Source organism: Doryrhamphus excisus, linkage group LG6, assembly GCF_037039965.1.
Source record: "Doryrhamphus excisus strain RoL-2023G ecotype Guam linkage group LG6, RoL_Dexc_Guam_v1.1, whole genome shotgun sequence".
Classification (NCBI taxonomy): Eukaryota; Metazoa; Chordata; class Actinopteri; order Syngnathiformes; family Syngnathidae; genus Doryrhamphus; species Doryrhamphus excisus.
In genome coordinates this window covers 14,724,673-14,746,064 of record NC_136362.1, presented here as the reverse complement: position 1 = coordinate 14,746,064, position 21,392 = coordinate 14,724,673, and the positions used below count along the sequence as shown (strand labels likewise).

General features: G+C 40.2%; 2 protein-coding genes across 3 annotated transcripts in view; both read right to left on the bottom strand.

Moving 5' to 3' along the window:
* The window catches only part of spidr (scaffold protein involved in DNA repair), a 44,859-nt gene extending 33,067 nt beyond the window's left edge, over positions 1-11,792 (bottom strand). The window contains exons 1-8 of the mRNA XM_058067371.2: positions 11,581-11,792; positions 11,265-11,423; positions 11,123-11,186; positions 10,265-10,432; positions 9,571-9,707; positions 4,234-4,460; positions 3,691-3,785; positions 1,239-1,461 (exon numbers count right to left, since the gene is read on the bottom strand). Of these exons, the coding sequence (XP_057923354.2) occupies positions 1,239-1,461; positions 3,691-3,785; positions 4,234-4,460; positions 9,571-9,707; positions 10,265-10,432; positions 11,123-11,186; positions 11,265-11,423; positions 11,581-11,595 (1,088 nt within the window). The 5' untranslated portion in view covers positions 11,596-11,792. The remainder of the gene's footprint in view (positions 1-1,238; positions 1,462-3,690; positions 3,786-4,233; positions 4,461-9,570; positions 9,708-10,264; positions 10,433-11,122; positions 11,187-11,264; positions 11,424-11,580) is intronic.
* A 176-nt stretch (positions 11,793-11,968) lies between these two features.
* Positions 11,969-20,959, bottom strand: mapre2 (microtubule-associated protein, RP/EB family, member 2). 2 transcript variants are annotated; one of them, XM_058067372.2, is made up of 8 exons: positions 20,839-20,959; positions 19,488-19,542; positions 15,493-15,620; positions 14,292-14,437; positions 14,001-14,217; positions 13,777-13,919; positions 13,338-13,496; positions 11,969-13,261 (listed from the first exon to the last, which is right to left on the bottom strand). In XM_058067372.2, exons 2-8 carry the CDS (start codon positions 19,505-19,507, stop codon positions 13,154-13,156), a joined length of 921 nt encoding a protein of 306 aa, XP_057923355.2. In that variant the 5' UTR covers positions 19,508-19,542; positions 20,839-20,959; the 3' UTR covers positions 11,969-13,153. The 2 variants fall into 2 exon arrangements, with proteins under 2 accessions (XP_057923355.2, XP_057923356.2); XM_058067373.2 differs by lacking the exons at positions 19,488-19,542; positions 20,839-20,959 and adding an exon at positions 17,331-17,637.
* Between the last annotated feature and the right edge of the window lie 433 nt (positions 20,960-21,392).

Below are 21,392 nucleotides of genomic sequence, written 5' to 3'. Positions count from 1 at the left end.
TGTGAAGCATTCCCTGGAGCTGCGTGTGACGTCAGAACATTGAGGAGGCCCCAGAGCTTCCGCCAGCCTGGATATTCCAGAGCACACTCAATCTCCAACTCCCAACAGCTGGAGGCAACTGCTGCCTCACTCCCACTACAAAACAACCCCTGAAAGCATACACAGCCCACGCCTCCCTGGACTCCATGTGAGGGGCTGCAATGCACATCTGGGCCTTTGGTGATGATACTGGGAAATGCAGGGGGGGGCGGGGGCATGGCTCTACACTGAAGCACTACTGCTGTTCTATCCAGTAGTGGTAGAATTAGTGCTGTTAAAACTTGAACTAATTAATGCACATTGATTATATTCATTTGCACATCCATGGACATCTTGCATGTTAATGAAACACTATGATTATGTGATTGGTTTTACCGCCATTCTTAATCATTGTAAATACATTGCTAATTGTAAGTGCTCAAATGTTTTTTGAATATTTGACCATACATACATCCCTGCTGGCTGTTGTCAAAGAAACTTCCTGCTTAGCGTTTCCAGTTCCCCTTTATCCAACATTTTGCTCGTATTGTGTAATTGCCTCTAAAGTGTCCTTCTTGAACCGCTGCCCAGAAATGAACTGGTTAAAGATCCGGGTATCGCAGGAAAGTGTTTTACTGAACATGCATTTTTCTGTCCCTGTTGGAGACATTTTGGGGATTGCGTCAAAGGTGCAATTTGTTCCTCTTATTTCATCTCTCACAGTCAACTGTATTTCTGCAACCGGTGCTGATAATGTGTGAAGTCAGCAATTAAATCTGATGCTACATTTGCAGCGCAAAAGACTTGAGGCATTAGTTGATTTAGCTATGTTATAATGGCCCTACATATGTTGTTTTTTCTGGATAATCTGAGGGTCTGATTGGTGTTGGTCACAGTTAGGAGACAAGTTTTAGAGGAGACAGGCCACAAAAAAAACAAAAACCGAGCGTTACAGCAAAATGGAGACTGTGGAGAAACATGTATGACTACTATTTCTTGACATGTTTCCTCAAATGTTTTAGGTAAGTGAAAAGGGGTCACTGGTGTGCCCTCCCATGTGAAAAATAGAACCTGTCCTCATTTTAAACACTAACTGGAATGGAAGCCTTGTCCTACTACATATGCCAAAGTGAATGTTAGGAAACAGTCATTAATACAACAAGACTGGCAGCTACGGCCATGACTTCTGCACTGTACTGTATGTAAATGCATTGGCTCACCATGGTGGGTATATGTGGATGATGTCTGTGGGCGCAGGACTCAGCTGGGCTGCAGTCTCCCGACAGAACAATACTAGCACAAGAGTGCCTTCCTCGGAGAGAGTGCACTGGTGTTGGTGGCCCTCCATTGCATTCAGCGGGTGGTGCTGGCAGCGCACCAGTTGCATGCTGCACTCCTCCTGAACCTCCAGCACCTTCAGCACCAGCATACCATGCCTATCCACTTGACAGCAGAAGAACAACAACACAGCTGTTGAGTGGCGAGTTAGTTTCAGCTTTTAGTTTTAGTTTTGTGCTTGTAATAAACTCTCTAAAAGACTCATATTAAGGAGGTCGTTCACTTTTAACTTCTTTTATTCACTCTGGATAATGGGGAAGTTGTCTTGGTAACAGTTATTATGACTTGACTGTGTTCTTTTGCCATAATGAAAGACCAGGAGCAATAACAATTGAGAAGAGCCAATCATCACAATGACTTTAAAAAAGAGCTAAATGGCCTGCTGTATTAAAGGGGACCTATTATGCTCATTTTCTGCCCTTTGTATTGAGTTGTGGATTCCTATAGAGCAGCTACACACAATAACCCACATAAAAAGCTTTCTAGATCATGCAGAATCTGTATCTATTCTAGCTGGATTTCCATGGATTTCCACAATTGTCTGTTTTAATTTTTAGCCACTCCGGCCCACCTACAGGCCTGCCTGAGTGACCAATCACAGCAAATAACTTGTACCCGAGCACACCCAAGGAAGGAAGTCTGTTTTACTGTGATGTCCCAGGGAGCTGGTGTTGGGAAAAAAAACTAAGCGTTCAGAGCTATCCAAAATGTCTTTCAGGGCTCACTTCCAAATATGCAGACCTGATTATCTGAAACTTTAGCATTGTTTAACACAAAAATACAACATTATAAGAACATTTATAAGCCAGACAAGTGAAAAAAGAATAATAGGTCCCCTTTAAGCTGTCAAATCCAATACAAAACCTAACTAGTTGATTACACTGGATTGTGAAATTGCAGCATGTCAGCTCATACACAAAGCAGCTCTGTTGTGGCCACAGGGGGTATTTTAATGTGATATGTTTAAACAATATCAAAGAGCGCACAAGAGAGCTATTACCTTTTTAAACATGCATTTGTCAAAACATGAGTATGGGCTATATTTCTGATATGTGCATGCAGTCTCACGTGACAAACACGTCAGAATAAGAATCAGAAAGGTATTGCTCAGGCGTGTTGTAAGAAAAGAATTATGTCAGGTGGAAACTAAGGTTACACTTGTGTATGTTAACGTGTGCATGCTCATGTTCAATAAGAGCATGCATATGAACAAAGTTTTTCACACTTGAAACACATGATTTGAATATATACAATTGCGGTCAAATGTTTACATACACTCATTATGGAATGAATGTCATATGAATTACAGGCCCTTAATGATTTAATTGTTTAGAAATGGCTTCAAAACACTTTCACACTCGTCGAAAGTGACAATTTTCCTTCTTCAGATCCTCACTGCACTGAATTCCATAGACTCTCCCATTGTTCACTCAGTATTGGACAATCCAATGAGTGCTGTCAAACAAATCCTTTAAAGCTGCCAAAGAGGAAGCTACAGTCAACCATGATCAGCAATGAGAAATTAATAGGGCTTGGCCATTCTACAACCCTTTACACAATTTATTTATTTTAGAGTTGGGTGACTGTACATACAAAATATATTTGAGCCTATATTTGAGACTCAGAGTATTATTCTGTCTATGTAAACAGCAGACCGGAAGTGTTTCTCTTCTTAGACATAATGTACATAAACTCACTGACCGTAACATCAGGTATATCTGCACAGTCTAATGAGATCCTAGGAGCATTGTAAAAAAAGATCTCTCTTTACAAAGTTAATAATGCTGAATTTTAAGGTACTCACTTAACAGTATTTTTATTATTGAGGTAATACAAGGAGATGTTTCAAATATTTTGCCACTCATGTGTAGCTAAATAAAAAGTTAGCAAAATGCTGGAAACAATGCTGGAAACAGCTCTGTGTACTGTCCTACGCCCCTGAAAACCACAATGTCACACATTGTAAACACTTGTAGATCTAATTACATTACGCACATGTATCATAGTATTACACAAATCTTCCTGCCAAATCCCCCCTACCACCAAACATCACCTAAGATCACACATCATTTTTTTTCCACAATCAACTGTCAACTATAAGCTACTGTTTGTACCCTGTACATCTAACGCAGAAAGGTAGTTTGGTACACCGCGGAAAGGAAAACAAAACTGGGCAGATGGTTTCCTGTAACATATAGCGAGTTCAGAGTTCAGAGCCGAAATGATTGACTGACTGATGCTTCCTCAACATGGCCTCTTAATATGTTAACCTATATCACAGAAAAATAAAAAATCCCTAACCAGTTGCAACCAGTTGTTAGGTTTGTATTGCACCTTGTGTTTGTTGTGAGTTGGAGCGATGCCTCCAGAAGCTCACAGCTGACCTTTGCCTGCACTGTAGTCGATTCAGCCTCTCTGCAAGACCTCCACTGTGCAACACATACAAAAACACACAGGTGATTACATACGCAACACTGTAGTTCTCTCAAAAAGCAATCTACTGGAGATTTGAAGACATGTTGGACTATGCAAGTGATCTTTTGCAGGCTTATGAAGAAGCTCGTCTGTGGAAACTTTGCATTTGCACAATATCTAGCACTCACTTGTGCCCTTTCATGAAGCAATAGCATGAAATGTTCTTGAATGAACATGGAGAATACTGCTGACTCAGGCTTAGTGAAATAGAAAGCCATTGGCACACTGGAAGTGGGAATCTTCACTGCCCTTAGGATTTGATTACACTGCGTGAGTGCACAACAATTGCTGAAGCAGCAGAAGCAGCATCAAATATCAACAAGGAAATAGTAGTATTCAGGAATAGCTTTGTGTCTGTCAAACAAAAACTTACATCATTTTAGAATAACACTTAAATCCAACCTTTGAAACTTCCTGCTCTTTTTGGCCGAGTCATCAGGGGTCTTGGACTGTCTGTCAGATGCTTTCCGAGGAGTCTGCAGCATCGCGTGAACACACCTGACCCAGTCGCTGACAGACCTTTTGCTGCCCTCCCCAGTTTGTCCTTGTGGGCTTTTGGTGTCCAGTCTGCTAGTGGTCAGGGTTTCACCCTCATTGTCACCGTCAGACGCGTAGCCTGAGATTTCAAGCTGCGCCATTCATGTGAAAAGTAATGAGAACATTCTATTAATTAGTTACGGCAATCCTTTATGCATATTAATAAAAAATGTGACTAAATAACTAAAGAAAAATATTATTCCAACACAAATAGTAAGTCACATAAATGTGTTGCAGGCTTTCTAGATCTTCCAGAATCTGCACCTATTCCAGCTGTATTTCAAAAACTGTCTGTTTCAATTAATTCCACCCATGGCTCGCCTCCAGGCATGCCCACTTTGCTGTGATTGGTCACACTCCCAAGCATGCCCGAATACTTACGAACAAAGGCCGAACCGCCGAAGTTTCTAATTTTGTCACTATAAAAGTTGAGAAATAAATAATAAACCCTTTGGAGAGCAACTTGTAAAGTGGTTATGAGCTTTTTTTTGCAGGACTATTCATGTTTAAAAAACTCAAATAGACCACTGACTGGTGGTGGGGAAAGGCTATTCGCAACTCCAGACATCGGTGAGCTTGTAATTTGCACCCTGCTCCTTGTATGCACACTCTATAATGCTACACAAACGCTTACCTACACATAATAAACACAGTTAGGACAATTATAAATTACAGCTTACAGCTTGCGCTTCTGACTGCACAACATGAGCCAAGTAATGTTGGAAAGACAACAGACTTCAGCAGCAGTTTGGCAGATAGTCAAGCTTTGCCGATGTTCACAAAACTGTGCCTTATTTTTCTCTTGCTGGCTCGGAATCATGAACTACTACCACTCCTGCCTGATACCTGACGCATTAGGCAATTTAGCTGTCCCTTAAACCTGAACAAATATGTCCTGGAAGAAGCCAATGCTCTTTGCTAACACCGTGAAATCTCCAACAAAGCCGTGTTTCTGTGTGGGTGTTTTGCTGGGATGCAGGGCTTACAGCTTGTGCTCACTGTCGCACACTGTGATGTCACAAAGAGTTGGTGTTAGAAAAAAACTTTTCAGAGTTTTCAGAGCCACCATTACTTCTTTCAGGGCTCACTTTCAAACCTCATTATCTGAAACTTTGGCATCGTTTAACACGAGAATATTCTAAAAACATTTTGACTGCTGTAAGAATGGAAACATAAAGTAAGCCTTCAAACTTAACTAGTGCGTTGCATAAATGGGCTCCTGTAAAAAGAATGGAAAAGATTTGGTTAGCTACCTATAGTACATGTGCTCCTGTAGCATAATAATTAAAAATACATTGTGACTATATTTTTTGTTTGGACAAAAGATGTCTCACTACTGTGAATAGTAACTCAATACTCAATAGATAACTTGAGTAACACCGAAATGAAATACGATAAATAACCTTAGCCTTGTTGTGAGAGCCATCTGCAAGGGCTTTAAAACGACATTTACCAATCAAAATACCTTTTTCTTTCTTTTCTTTTCCATTTCTGCTCAATATTTGTTCCCACTTGTGGCTCCACAGTCACTGCTGCTTCCTCAAACTACTGTGTTGGTCAAACAGGATGTGCACACATTAACTGTGTGTCAAAAATATAATAATAATAAAAAAAACAACGTTAATGTTGGTTTTAAGGTAAAGTTTTTATCTAGTAAACATTTTTTTTTCTGCCACTCAATTACTTTGAACACTATTTCCCTTTATTAGCAATTGTGCATTCATTTCCCCAATTATTAATAATGGACTTGTTTCAAATGTTTTAACATTTTCAAAACCCCCAGTCATAAATACAATAGTGACCAGTCATTATATTTTTAATTGAATCATGCAAAATATGCATTGGTCAGGTCATGGTGAGGTGAATAATTCCCAAGCCTTTTTTTCTTTCTTTTTTTTTTGTTTTGCTGTGTCACGATTGACTGCAACTGATGCAATCAGATCTCATGGAAAAATCCACATGAAACCCGAGTTCCTGTCATGTGTAGACAAGACCAGCATACCAAGCTCTCTCAGCCAACATGCTCACTTATTGAGTCAACTTGACCCTGCTAGGCCCAGTGCCAGGTGACGTCACACTGAAGCCAACCACAAAGAGAGAGAGGGTAAGAGAGAGAGAGAGAGAGAGAGAGAGAGGAACACTATGTCCCTGGCCCTTGATCAAAAATGTTTGTTAACCCAGCGCTGAAAGCATTCAGAGTACACCGTGGAGCTCTTCCTGAACAAACAGTAGTAAAAAGATGTTTATAGTCTTTGCTCTGACGTCGTGGCCCAAGTCCAGCTATGCCCTCGTGTGGGCAAGGGCTGGTGAATCTTAAGAGTGGCCCGTTTTAGGAGCTTGGACCGAGCCAGCAAGCCTCATCTGGGAAGCGGTCCTTGAAATGCAACACCGCCCTCACAGCTCCTCCTATCCACTTTCAGTGCAAGTACAATAACACAGCATTTTGGCAGGCTTTAATCTAGTGAGTCAGCCACGCATTTATCTGGAATAAGAAACTTTGGATCAGGACCTGTCCGTCTGCATCCCGTTAGATCCAGTTTAAATTACGATTGGCAGTGTCCAAGCAGGCTTTCCAGTAAGAGCTGGAACTATATGAACTAAGCAGCTGCATTATTCTGTCCTTTTGGAACACATGAATTGGAACCAAGTCAGAATTGCAATGAAAAGCATGCAGTATAAGAAATGTAAATATTTGCAAATAATCCATTCCATACCAGATCATCTAAGCATGACTCTCTCCCCACATTCAAATCCACAATCTAAATAGCTTTTCATTGCACTTCCTATACTCCAGTTTAACATGACTTTGTAATTTATTTTAAGAAATTCTTCTCTCTAGCACATCTGGGACCACATGCCTTCAGATAGACCATCTTTAATTTCATATGACCCACAGAGAGCTGATAGCAGCAAAATAAAGTGTGACAAGAGGAAGTAGCAGGGGGTCTGCGGCAGGGATGCTAATCTGTTGACGCGTTTCCTTTTGACATACAGCCTCCAAGAACTTCCTCACAAAACACTTTACTTCGGTCCTAACATTGTCCAGTTGCCTTTGATATTGACAATTAGTTTTAATAATGCTGTAGTCCTTTTTAATGTTACACAGATAATGGGTTGATATTTTAACGTTACTTTTAAGAAAACTACGACAAAATATAATACAGGACAAACAGGCATTCTTTAACTGTTTCATACCTTTTCATGCATGAACTAAGCATGCAGTTTTTAACACTAGAGTTTCTTTCCACAGATTGAGCAGCTACACACAATAACCAGCACTGAAAACCTTTTCAATTTTGCAGATTTCTGCACCTATTCCAGCTGTATTTCCTTTTATTTGTGCTTCCAAAGACGCCTGTTTTAAAATCATTCCCCCTGTATTATTTTTTGTTTCTAAATTGATTTGTGCTTCTCTTTGTTTTTTAAACAATACATAATAAATAAATAGCACATTGCTCTCTGTGCCCCCCTCACGAAATGCGCCAGAGGTTTGTGGGCTCAAAAAGGTTGACAGCACCCACACCACCTCACTGATTTGTCCCATTTTGTCTGATCAATTACCCACGGCTGCAAAATGCCGTTTGTGGCCATGAGTTTGTGCACCACGGCACTCCTTGACATTCTCCCCATGCTTGCCCATCCTTTTACAAACACTGCACCTGAAAACAATCCAGGCCTCCAGGGCTTAGAGGCCCAACTCCATTGACATATACAGTAGATCTATCAGAGTGAAAATACCTCTGTTAAAATAGCAGTTTTGGTGTAAAAACAGACAAAATGGCCCATAAGCTATAAAAAATATTTTTAAAATTAAAATGCTAACATTAGGAGCCACAAAGTTCCTTTTCTGGATCTATGGTTATCATCACACTTTTCCTCATTAGCATTTCATGCAGGAGAAGAAAATGCACAACCAAGGCACAGAAAAAAGGAAAAGACCTGTGTAATTAATCAATCCCTTCGAAATAGTTTGAGAAGTAAGTTTTGTTGTACCACTGTGTGTGTGTTCGACTTTTCATGTACTGCTGTGTTTGCATACTATTTCTGGATAAAGCAGTCCTGATCTGTCACATTACAGGGGCAGCTCTTGTGCACATCTCCTTTTAGGGCTCCCCGCTGATTTTCAGATTGGCTTTAGGCATGGGCTCCATCTTATTTTTATGTGCACACTCATGCAACTAACGTCTAGTGGTTAGCGTGCAGACCTCACAGCTAGGAGACCAGGGTTCAATTCTACCCTCGGCCATCTTTGTGTGGAGATTGCATGTTCTCCCCATGGGTTTTCTCCGGGTACTCCGGTTTCCTCCCACATTCCAAAAAAAAACATGCTAGGTTAATTAACGACTCCAAATTGTCCATAGGTATGAATGTGAGTGTGAATGGTTGTTTGTCTATATGTGCCCTGTGATTGGCTGGCCACCAGTCCAGGGTGTGCCTGATACACGTTTGTATCAGGTGCACCTTTTGGGTGTTAAGTTGCTATGTGATGAATTTAGTGCTGTTGGATGTGACGACATCATAACTGTCACTGTACACTGGTATATTTGCACATTTACACATTTGGCATCTAGACCTCACAGCTAGGAGACCAGGGTTCAATTCCACCCTCGGCCATCTCTGTGTGGAGTTTGCATGTTCTCCCTGTGCATGCGTGGGTTTTCTCCGGGTACTCCGGTTTCCTCCCACATTCCAAAAACATGCTAGGTTAATTGGCGACTCCAAATTGTCCATAGGTATGAATGTGAGTGTGAATGGTTGTTTGTCTATATGTGCTCTGTGATTGGCTGGCCACCAGTCTAGGGTGTACCCCGCCGCTTGCCCGAAGACAGCTGAGATAGCCTCCAGCATACCTGCGACCCTAGTGAGGATAAACGGTATGGAAAATGGATGGATGGATGGACTGGTTTACTTTACTGGTTTTGTGAATCATACTTATTTAATTGTATTTTAATTACCTTATTTGAAATTTAAAAGGGCCAAACTTTTACAAAGAGACCTAAAGAGTGCAGTGTGCATCTCTTCAATTTTTTTGTTTTTTTTGTAAGAAATTGACTTACCTTATGATGGTACTGAATGATTGTGTCACTATAACAGTGCAGTAAGTCAGCACTTAAGAAGGTAGATAGCCCCATCTACTGGATCAGCATAGCAGTGACATATTACATGCATTATCGCATGTACAAATGGATGCTGTATACGTACGTCTGTAGGTTTCATCCGATGGCTTTCAGCTTCTTCTGCGAATGATGTCGACTCGCAGTCAGAAATTTGTTGCCCACTGTCTTTTTCAAAGTCCTCCCCATCTTGGTCGCTCTCTGTCTCTATGACAGGCGGGTCATCTACAGCGCAGATGGTAGTTTTTTGAAATGGTAATAATAATTTAAGAAAACAAAAACACATATTCAGTGGTCCCTTTTTGATTGTGAGCTTAAGTTTAGATAAAAAAAAAACTGTGGCGTGAGTGGTGTTGGTCTGTGGGTTCCATTTGGTGCTGCTCATGTCAGAGTTTATTGTTGTTTTGTTTAGTTTGAAAAAAGTATAACATCATAGCGGATCCCCGTAAATTTATGATTCTGCATTCTGCTTAAAAATAGGGCATTTTTTCTCCACAGAAAACACTAATTCTTCCAGAGTCAGTAATAATTTACAAATATGTGATAATACAGGTAAAATGTAAAACATACATTTACCACTGTTAAACAAAAAGCTCAGATTTTATTTTATTTCACTGAATTTTAATTTGAATCAATATTTAATTCACCTCATACGTCTCAAGCCAATTAACTCAGAGTACAAGTACAAAAAAAACGGTGGTTCCGGCAAATATTTTTGAGGTGGTACATTGTGTAATACCCTCCAAGAGGCTGAACAGAAATATTTCACCAACTCAGTTTACCTTCATCAGTGCTGAGCATGTGCAGTGCTTGGGTGTACGACTGAAAAGGAGTCGAGGGTCTGCTTGCACTCGGAGGCTTGTCATGCTGCTGCCGGGGGTCGTCATTGTCAGATTGTTCACTCTCGCTGGAGCTCCATGCAATGTGTACCGGATCCTCATTACAGTGCTCTGCGGTAGACGAAAGAAAGACTTAATAATGGGATACAGGCACGTTGGAAGGATTAGAGAGCTGTATCTACAAATCTGGTTTTACAAAGATCATAATGATTGAGCTACTCATTTAACGACTGGTATATATGCCATCCTGATGATGGCAGTCCAGTCCTACACTATAGTAAACCACATAAATATTACCATATGCTTCTTTTATAGTGCTGCTGAATTGGAGCTTGAATTTTGGAAGGGGTGTTATTCATACATAGACATAGATAGACGCCCATCAAGTGGGTTTGTCCACTGCTGCCAAGCTTAAACATCGCCGCCACATTGAATGTGTACAAGTAAATGTACTCACTTTCATAAATTGCCTTCCTACAAAGAAATTTTAGTCAATGCATCTCGTTTATAGTTCACACATGCACTAATATACTTGGTAAACAGGCACTAAATATTTGAGAGGATCAAATACATTGTTTTTGGTGCCTAACTATTTCCCAAGTGTATTGGCACTGATGTGAATGTATAAACGTATACATAAACGTGTCTATTAACTTAAATTTCATGTAGAAATGCGCTTTATGAAAGTAAGTAAATTTACACGAATTCATTTAAGGGCAGCCTTGACACATCCAATATGGCGGCGACGTTGGCGTATGGCTCAGCGGTCGATGAGGCGTCTATGTCAAAGGTGCTATTTACCTAAAAGTGGCGGATGTGCTAACTTTCGCACTGCAGACAGTTTTCTTCCAGATGTCGTCTCATCCTACAGGTATCAAAAGCAGAATAATGAACACTTGCATAACTAAAAACGGTAATAAGCATTTTATGGTGTGTTTTTCACGTTTGTAAGTGGAGAGTCCAAAAAACTGTCTCCACATCTTTCCCAGCTCCTGGCGGAGGATGATGACGAAAGTGCCGATGGTTTTCTGACTGCTCTGGCACCACTTTCAATATTATCCGGAAATAAGACGCATTTTAAATCTTTGGAGTACTTTTTGCGCTGCAGAAAAACATACACAAAGAAGGGACATTGCATGTGTCTTTGTTAAAAGTCTAAACTTTAACTGAACTATGTAGAAGCAGAGAAGCTAACTTGCCATGTTAGCATTATGAGGAAAAGCTAGCTATCTAGAAACACTAGCGAGCAGTTTTCTTACCTTTCGGGAAGACATGCTGGGGATGTAACGTTTTGGCCAAGACGGGAGCCTACTGTGGCTGCATTTTCACACGGCATAATATAAACTGAAGTGCATGGAATCAAGCCGACGTTTCACAGTATTGCCTGATGTTTGGGACCCATGCTAAATGGTGGAAATACTTCGCAGAAGTTGCTAATGACATGCGCTTGATTTATTCACACGCTTGGACTGACTACCCGCCCGTGCAGTACAGTACTAGCTACGTTGAAACACTACAAGAATGTTTACAAAATAATAAATACTCCGCGTTAGTGTGTTAGTATTCACGTTAAAAATGCACCTTTGTTATTTCTATTGTCTGCATTATGTGGTGCTGTGTTTTAAATTTATATGTGACATGACAACATTGGACTCAAACATCATTTATTACAGCAAATCCATCCGAATCTCAACAACTTTCAAATAGCAGGTTAAAACATACAAAAAGCTCACGTGACATACTTGTTTTTCTTATTAAATATGTAAAAAGGTCAAGTTATTCACAAATAAAATGCAAACATGCAACATGGGGAATGGATAACGAGTTGAAAATAACAATAAAAAAGAATATTTACCATTCATTAATTATTGACAGCACATGTTGTACATTCCTTTTCATTTGCACAATATATGACTACAAGCATGACGATGCACTGCCCTGTTGTCTTATTAGTAAAATGCAATATTAAGAAAGGCTATACTAAGTACTTAGTGGAATATAGCATGACGAAATGCTCAGTGAACCGACTCGTTAACACCAGAAACTAACCACTAAAAATCAAAACAGAACACAAGCTCCTGCTGAACTTAAAATGTTGCATTGCTAAGACTTCCGAAAAGTAAAGATTGCATCATCCTTCTTAATGGTCATGGCATATTCATAATGAAACCGTTGTGGTTGATGTGACGTATCCTCAAACACTTACTAGTTGTGAGCAATTAAGCGATACAATGTCATTGTACTACAATTGATTCACAATTAAATGTCTGCATTGTCTTCATAAGGACGCAATGGAGAATCTATTCCCAAGGCTCAATAATGATAATAAATATGGTGAGGGTCTATGGACAGATTGTCCAATACACTCAAAATGTCAGTGCAACACGTAGAAAAGGAGGTTCGATGAGAGCTACGGCGAGCCCACTCAGGGCCTTTTCTTATTGCGGTCTTGTGATTAACATGAGGGATATGCAGTATAAAAACAACAACAAAAATAATATGAAAAAGGGACGGAAGTGGGGACGCTAACACTTGCACCGTTCTAGAACTTCAGCATGTCGTCACATCTAGCAGAAGGTTTGCACTGACAGTCTTTGTGATGGTCTGAGTTTGTATGCTGTCGGAGGTTGTGACCAGAAAAAAAGTCACAAAAACATTGACTGGTGAGTGGAGGGATACAAAAGAGTACAAAAAGAAAAGGTGATTCTTTTTCGGCAGCTCGTTTCTATGTGCTTAGTCTCTGAGAGAACGAAAAATTCAACCATGGGAGAAAAATCCTTTGAAGAGTTCTCACATATTATTAAATAAAAGTGTAACCGATGACGAGGGAAATCAGTATTCGTCCTGTTCCTCCTCCTGCTGCTGATCATCTGGCCCCTCCTCTTGGCCTTCCTGGTCCAAATCTGGTCCATCTCCTTCAGCCAGGTCCTCAGCTCTCTCCTTCAAAAAGAAATTTTAGTAGAATGCTTCCGGGCATTGACAAGAAAGAATTTTACAATGAAACACTTGGACTGACCTGATCGTCTGAAGCGTAGAGCACTTCCATTAGCCGTTCCACAAAATGGGCATTTTCCTCACCCTGCTCCTGACACAGAAGCTCCACCTCTCGCAGTTTGCTGAAGTAGTAGTCCCGCTCCTTCTCCACTCCTTCCAGTGCCACTTTTAATGTGTTCACCTATCAAAAATATAAATATATATTGATAACATAATCAGATAAAAGCAGTACCATGCTGAAGTTTTCCTGACTTATTATCAACAAAACAATGTTGGTGCCAGCAAATCATACAGTGCTTTGTACAGGTAAATTAATATTACAGGTTGTCATTAGTATCTCATATCAAATAATTGAGAACCACTAAACTAATGGAAAGATGTCCATGGAAAGTAGAGCCGTAGCTAGCCGAGTAACACACATGTACATGATGGTAGTTGAGATATGAAGATGTGAGGCTTACCTGGTCAGTAAGTTGCGTGACCTGCACCTCCAATTCTTTCTCTCCTTTTGCAGGAGTGGATGCCGCAAGGAGTTTTTTGGCTGAGGATGGTCTGGAAGTTGGTGTCGCACACTTTGGGGTTGTCGAGCTCGACCTTGATGCTCCTGTAAGTAGGAAAAGATTGTTTGTTTTTTTTAAGTTTCACGTATTGCGATATGAAGCACATTTACTATAGTGGAGCTTGCCTGCGGTGGGGGAGCTGGCGGCATGGTGGGACTTTTTGGGCAAATTGAAGATCTGCTCGCCGGGGTCAGGAGGGGGGATAGCATCTTGACCCTGTCTAGCTTCCACCGGGTCGTACTCTTTGCCGTCGTAATTGGCATCAAAAAATTTCTTGAACCACTGGATGAAATCCAGATTGTCTTGAAATCGGCCTTTTACCAGTTTCTCCACAGGGATGATCTGAGAAGGACAATTCAAATTATAATTATTTCAATTATACTGAAGTGTTTGAAAGTAAGAATTTTCAAACACACCTTGTCCACTTTGATTCTTTTGAAGGCCGCTTGCAACACTTTGAAATTATGAATGTACTCGTGCTCCAGTTTAGCTTGAAACTTGACCTTCTTAAGACTGATGCAGCCAGGAAAGAGAAGATCCATGAACTGGCAATAGGCTGCTCCTGAAAATATAATTGCAGGAAAAGAAAATGCACATGTTACATCAGCAAGAGTGACGCTAAATCTCCATCCCAAGTACTCCAGGGCCAGATTGGAGACTGTGTTTCCTACAAAATAAAACTTTGTTCTTTTAATTGTGCTTTTGATGCAGTGTTGTTTTTGGCAGCCATTTCGGATGACGATTCTTGTTCTAGTCAGGTTTTAGTCAGTTTTCTATGTGACTGTTTTACCCCTGTTTTATTTGACGTAATCTAAAATTTATCACAAGGGTTTAAGCATGAACCACTTTTTTAAGGTCATGCCACAGCATCTCAATAGGATTCAGGTCAGGACTTTGACTAGGCCACTTCAAAGTCTTCATTTTGTTTTTCTTCACACATTCAGAGGTGTCTTGTCAGACCACTGAGTATTTACCCAAAGCTCATTGGAATTATCAATATGTTTTCTGGCAAAATTGAGATGAGCCATAATGGCCCATTCAAAATGCTCCCGTTGCCCACAGTCAACCGCCACCGGCATGTTGAGCAGGAAGTGTGCTGCATACTAAGCTACGATGCATTACTCTGTTTTAGCTTTTGACTGAAGTATTACATAACATTTTCATCCAGTCTTGTCAATGAAAATTCACACACGATTCGTAACGTTTTAGTCAGTGTTATGATTAGCTTGTCACTGTCTCGTTTTTGTCATGGAAAAAAAAGGTTTGACAACGAAATAATTACGGCACCCTCATTGTTCACGAAAACAACACAAGAGAACACCACCTAGCTTTGATTGTGAGAAACTGGAATGCAGCCAAGCACAGTCACAAACAAGCAAGTAGAGAACACAAACAAAGTAATGAAGATGTAGGAGTTAGCCTACATCTTAACATGTTGGCAGGGCGACTTCAAATTGGATTACTTTGGTCTCACCGGGAGGCCATGGCATGCCACAGGTGTATTTATAGCCTGGCCAAGGAGAGGTGAGCACAGGTTGGTTTTTAACCACCCACAGGATCCCCTGAGCTTGGTGAGTGTTTATGCAAGATGAAGTTTTTGATTGTGGGGGTTCTCACCTGAGGAGAGCTGCTCCACTTTCGTGTAGTTCAGGCAGAGGATGTCGTTGACCCAGGCAGTGATGTCATGCCTGCTCATAGTCTCCTGGGTTATTGAGGTAGAGTACACGTTGACCGCCATCCCCCAACTGCAACACAAAAACAACATTTGAGCCTACAAGACTTCAATAAAAGCCTGCAAGACTTCAACGTAACATCCCAATTGCTGTTCAATTTGGCAAAACTAAGCAAATTTGGGAGATTTTTTTTTTTAAATATAATGTGTGAGCTTACACAAGACGTCAGCAAATCTTGATTTATATATTACTAATGCTGATAAATCCAATAACATCAAAGAATAGCTCAAATAACCAATAAAAATAATGCTCCAATGAGACAAGATTACTCGTTCTGTGCTTAGGCGGGTTAGGCTGAGCAAATTCAAATGCCTTTTTGGTGCCGTACTGCAAACAGCCTGTTGTAACGTCCCCTCAATTGACTTATAAACAAACATTCCACGATGAGGGTGAAAAAAACATTGACCAACACATTAAACCTTATTTGCCGCATGAAGCACCAGCATCACTAGAACACATGTGGCCCACGGCGTGATGTCATGGTAATGGTTTCATTTGATCCGAACATACATACAAGTTATATTGGAATACATCACATAATGCAATTCGCAGTTTCACAAAATCCAAAGGGGATTCAGGGATACCTTATTACTTGCCTGAAATCAATAACCAATAAGAAATTAATTACATAGTCACTACAATTTCCTTGATCAAAACATGTTTTACATCAGTGTAAAAAGACTAGGTAATCAAAATGCATCCTCTTAATCTGACCCTCTATAGTCTAGTCATTGGGACAAAACTAAGGTTGACACACAAACTAGGGTGGAAACATTGTTCAATCTTTAGCAAGCCACACAAACTAGGTTCAATCTTTAGCACTGCAAAACAGCAACACTACTCCATTTCACTAATGCTAAAACTATCGACAGCATTGACCAACAAGGGAAGACAGCCTTCTGCAGGACGTATCTAATATGGTGCTGACACTGCTTGCACAATTTCTGACAATTCATAGCAATCAAATTCAGCAAAATACAATACTGTTCACCATTTGCATCAATCAAGGTGTACATCATAAGGTATTTACGCTCAGCTTGTAAACACAACACTGACCGGCCACAACATATATTTTTATTATTTCTTTCGGTTCTAATGATTATGTTTACAAACATCTATACAGTACAATAAGACATGGATCTATCTGTCTATCCACAATGAATACATGATTTAGAATTGAGCCTAATGTCAGTTTCCATTAAGATGCATTCATTATAATACGCCTTTCAACGACTTATTTCACTATTAAAAAGCCCATCACATGTAGACTGCAGAAGCATCAATAATGAAAGTGGGACAGCGTCTCTCCTATCAACAAAGCGGATGTATCAAGGAGAGCGGTGCTAGCATCCTTTATTAGCCGGGCGGAGATCACCGCGGCCCGGTTGGACGTGTGGACGTGTACGTGTGTCCGGAGGACAGCGAAATCAGACCTTACCCTAACGATATCAAACAAATCAACAATAAACGCCTGGGTGTTTGTGGGAGTTGTGATGAGAAGCTCGTCATAAGGACCGTTGTATTGTCATTTGACAAGCTGCGTGGTTTAAACGTGACGGTGTCATTCCGCAGCCATGACGACGCTATAACGTCCATGCAATCACATAATGGTAGCCTGGTGGTCGTGGATGCTAGCTAGCCGCGCAGAGGCCGAACATGACAGGCGCACACGACTAGGAGCAAGCGGTCCCTATTCCGCCACCTAAAAGCGATGATATCTACCTGAAGGCTCGCTCGCCTCGCACTGTATTCTTCCTGAAAGGAATGATGTTAGTGCCATTGTCCGGGACGATGTCGTTGTTATTCTCTCCATTTGGGGAAAGGGCTTGGGTGGGACCGGGCATTTGCGTCTCGGATGTGTTCGAACAGACGCCCTGTTCCTCACTCTTGGAAAAGACACGCAAAGGCGAGAAAGGAGGAAGAGAGGGCCTCAAAGAAAAAAGAGCCGCACCACTCGGAAGGATTCTTTTCCTTCTAGCTTGTCTGCTGCTGCTTATTCTCCACACAAATCTGCCCCGATGACGTAGCGTGCAGACCGGGTCATGTGACGAAGGCACTCCATCCAAAATGCGTTTATTACTAGGCTCCTGAGTGCTTAAAACGCAGCATTAGCTTGCAAGATCAATGCTAATTTGCGACTTCGCCAAAGTACAATCCATTCACTGGTGTCATGTGTTGGGTTTTGATGATTCAATTATAGGCGTGGATTCAAATAAACAAAATGGAGCACTGTTTTGATTGAGGAAATCAGCATAGAATGAAGGAAAAGGTCGATCGAAATATCCATAGTATCGATACCAAAGGTGGTATCGTATCGATACCAGCGCGAAAAGATTGATATTTTCCACTTCTCTTGTGCGTTTATTTTGAAAAATATCTATTGCGTTGTTCATACTGTTACATTGCTGTCAGGAAGTATGCTATTAGATATAGGAATGTTTTTTGGGTCAAAAGTCCAATTAGAGCCGATAGCAGTTCTTATGTTTAGTTATTTTAGTTATTTTTCCTTGGGATACGAATGAGTTCTGTTCTCACAACAGACAACATACAGGAATACAAAAAAGCCAATACAAGAAAATAAATAAAATTAAGAAAAATCACTAAGCTGCATATATTGGTTTAATTGTCCATACATCATTGAGCATTTGTCTAGTAATTATAAAACCTAGATAATGTCTGCAGTACATGCTCACATGCCTTCCAAAGCATTTGGAGCACAACCAATAGGGCGTACCACAAATGTCATTTCTGGGCACACCTCTAAAGTTGCAAAAAACAGAATTCCGATCACCATCATGCCATCCATTCATGGAGACTCTAGCTCAGTCAGCATTATTTTCCTTTTTCCAAAGTATATTACCTATTCTCCACTGCTCTAATCACTGTTGACACATTTTCAATGGTGAAAGCAGGTACAGTAATCCCTCGTTCATCACAGTGAATTGGTTCCACACCCGACAGTGATAAGCGAATTTCTGCAAAGTTGGATTTCTTCTTTATGAATGGAATAATGACATAGTTATGCCATAGAAAACTACTTTACAATCTTCTAAATGTGTTTTTTTGCTGTTATTAGAGCTCTCTAGACATGCATGTCACAGTAAACGTGTTCCGGATGTGTGGACAGGAAGTGACGTTAGGGATTCAGAGTTGTATAAGAATTACAGCCACAACAGCAGCCCGCATTATTATTACAATTATTATCATTATTATTATTATTATTAGGGATTTTCCGATCAGGATTTTATGCTGCCAATACCAATACCGCTGGTACCCACAACTCACCTTTTGTACTTCACAATGAACTTATTTCTAGTCTTCTCACATTATTAACCGAAAACCTGAATGAAAAGAAGGTTTATCCACCTTTGCTGGGTGCCTTCTGAAGCGCAAACGCTCACACGTCACATCATCCTGAGTCTAACACAGACCCACAGAGAACAAAAATTCCTCCTGCATTAAAAGTGCCAAGTGTTTGGCCCCAAATTCCGCACCAATCTAAAGCTTTTCAGAGCTTTTTTGAGGCACATTTGAGCTGATCAGCAGAGGGGATCAGCGTTTTTATTATTGTGCCAGCTGTGAGATCATTTAAATCTGCAAGAAAAGGCTGTTGTTCCTGCGATCAAGTGTCGTCCTTGTCTCACTTAACAATTGACACCTTGTGACCAATGTAGAGTACTCCATTCACAATCTTAATTGCTCACTTTTAGTAAATTATGACATTTTTATGCTTGAAAATGCTTAATTTAGGCAAAAACAATTGCTTAAATATTCATGGCAAGGGATGACTGTACTACAAATAGGGGCACCAGCAGGAGCTCCGGCTCTCATGCAAAAACATATTTTTTCATTTGTATCCATTTTATATATATATAGTACCTGGTCAGTTGCGGTTCCATCTCCACTTTGCTGCACTTTGTCCTCCTCCTGTGTCCTGTCAAATAAAATCAAGGTGGAATAAGAGACAGGTTTATATAAGTAGCATTAACTCATTAAGCAAAAGAAGTGGATATAAAAAATGGCATAATCTTGCTACAACAGCTGCAGTATTTGGTTTGTGGCGCTAGATACAGTAGCCAGCTATGGTGCCACATATGCGAGTGACCCGTGGAATAGCAGGGTTATATGAATCATCATATCCATGGTGAGAGTTAATAATTTATAAGGTCTATTTTGTTGGTACCCTAAATAATTGTATGTTTTTTTGCCAATTAAAAATATGGATAAAATAATTTGCTAGCAGATATGTTTGGGTGAATACTCTAGATTATGTCATTATTGTACTCGGTGGTCTATGGTTGTTTACATTAAAATATCACTGTAGATTATGTTTTGTGTTATATGGCTTATTGTATTTGTATGTATTCATGTATATCGCGGGTCACGGTGGATGGATTTTTTACATGTCATTATTATTAGTAAATTTATTAATTATATATATATGTATATAAATAATAGCATAGTGACAGTCGGTGTGCACAATCACAGAGGGCCTCGCCAAAATAAGAGCAGTCAGAGGGAGTTCACTGATATTAATTAATTAGTCTATGATTAATGTTAACATATATTGATATCATGCTTTCACTTTAATCCACAAAACAGGAACCTATTGCGTTTCTGGTATGGACAGTGAGAGTGCACGTCCACAGTGTTCAGGCGTCACGAAAATAAGAGCAATCAGAGGGCGTTTACTGACTAATTATTGTTAATTAGCCCATTATTAATGCTAATATATTAAATTGCATTTAATATATAGCTGACATGTTTTCACTTTAATTCACAAAACACGTAAATGGAAAATGTTATTAGTCACCTGCCCCCCATACTGCTCAAAAATAGATTGCCCCGAAACACGATAGTGAGTTGCACTTCCTGTAGTTTTTAAGGCAGCTGTAGCAATAGCACGAGAGCTAACTTACTTCGCTGCTGAACTACAACCAAACAAAGCAAATCCATGAGCGTTTCTCCAGACTACACACCACACCCAGTGCTAAAGATGCGTAATGCTAAGGTAACCAACAGCTAGCTTAACGATAACAGGTTCTTTTTTGCTCCACTACACACTTTGATAGAAATATGACAGCAGACGTATGCACGAATTAACACAAGCTAATAACTATCAAGGCTAAAGCAGCTAACACACACGGAAATACGCCGCAATGTGTCCATGTCCTCATCACGTTTCTCTTTTGGATGAAAAAAAATACTAAGCGAAAGAGCTTGCACTCACCAGTGAACTCCAGGTAACGACGTGTAGATAGAAAAAAAAGAAAAACCTCTTTTCCGGCTGAGTCACCCCACCCTCTAAACGCCCATTCAGTGTTTTCGCTGAGTGAAGAAACGGCAACTGATTGGCGAGGATGTAATCGAGGTTTCATCTGATTGGCTGCTTATATAACATCTGTCACAAAACCGACCAATTGTATCCGGGTGCGTTGATCATTTGTAACAGCCAGCAGCTTTTTCACAACGTCCTCAAGAGCTTCTTTAAATCAAAAAATCTTTAATCAACGCTGATTTTTTAACAGCAATGATGTATTGTTGATGTGATGTGATTTTGCTTTTATAAAAAATGCAAAAAAAAATTCTGCTAGTCCCAGCTAGTATTCTTCCTATATGTACCACTAGTGGTATTCATACTTCCGTTTGAGAATCAGTGGATTAACACGTGTCCTTATTTTTTTAACATCCTGGACATACAGTAAATCCAGCTACAGTTAAAGCTGTGTTGCTCACATTTGAAAGATCAAGGGGTAGTAGTGATCCAGTACAAAAAGTGAGGCT

Bases quoted from the DNA above. Each gene is read 5' to 3' on its own strand.
- mapre2 (XM_058067373.2), bottom strand. From the start codon at position 17,452: ATGCCCGGTCCCACCCAAGCCCTTTCCCCAAATGGAGAGAATAACAAC. The intron at 15,621-17,330 runs GTAGATATCATC...TTTGTGTTGCAG, and splicing joins CGAGGCGAGCGAGCCTTCAG to TTGGGGGATGGCGGTCAACG. The intron at 14,438-15,492 runs GTGAGAACCCCC...TTATATTTTCAG, and splicing joins AGTGGAGCAGCTCTCCTCAG to GAGCAGCCTATTGCCAGTTC.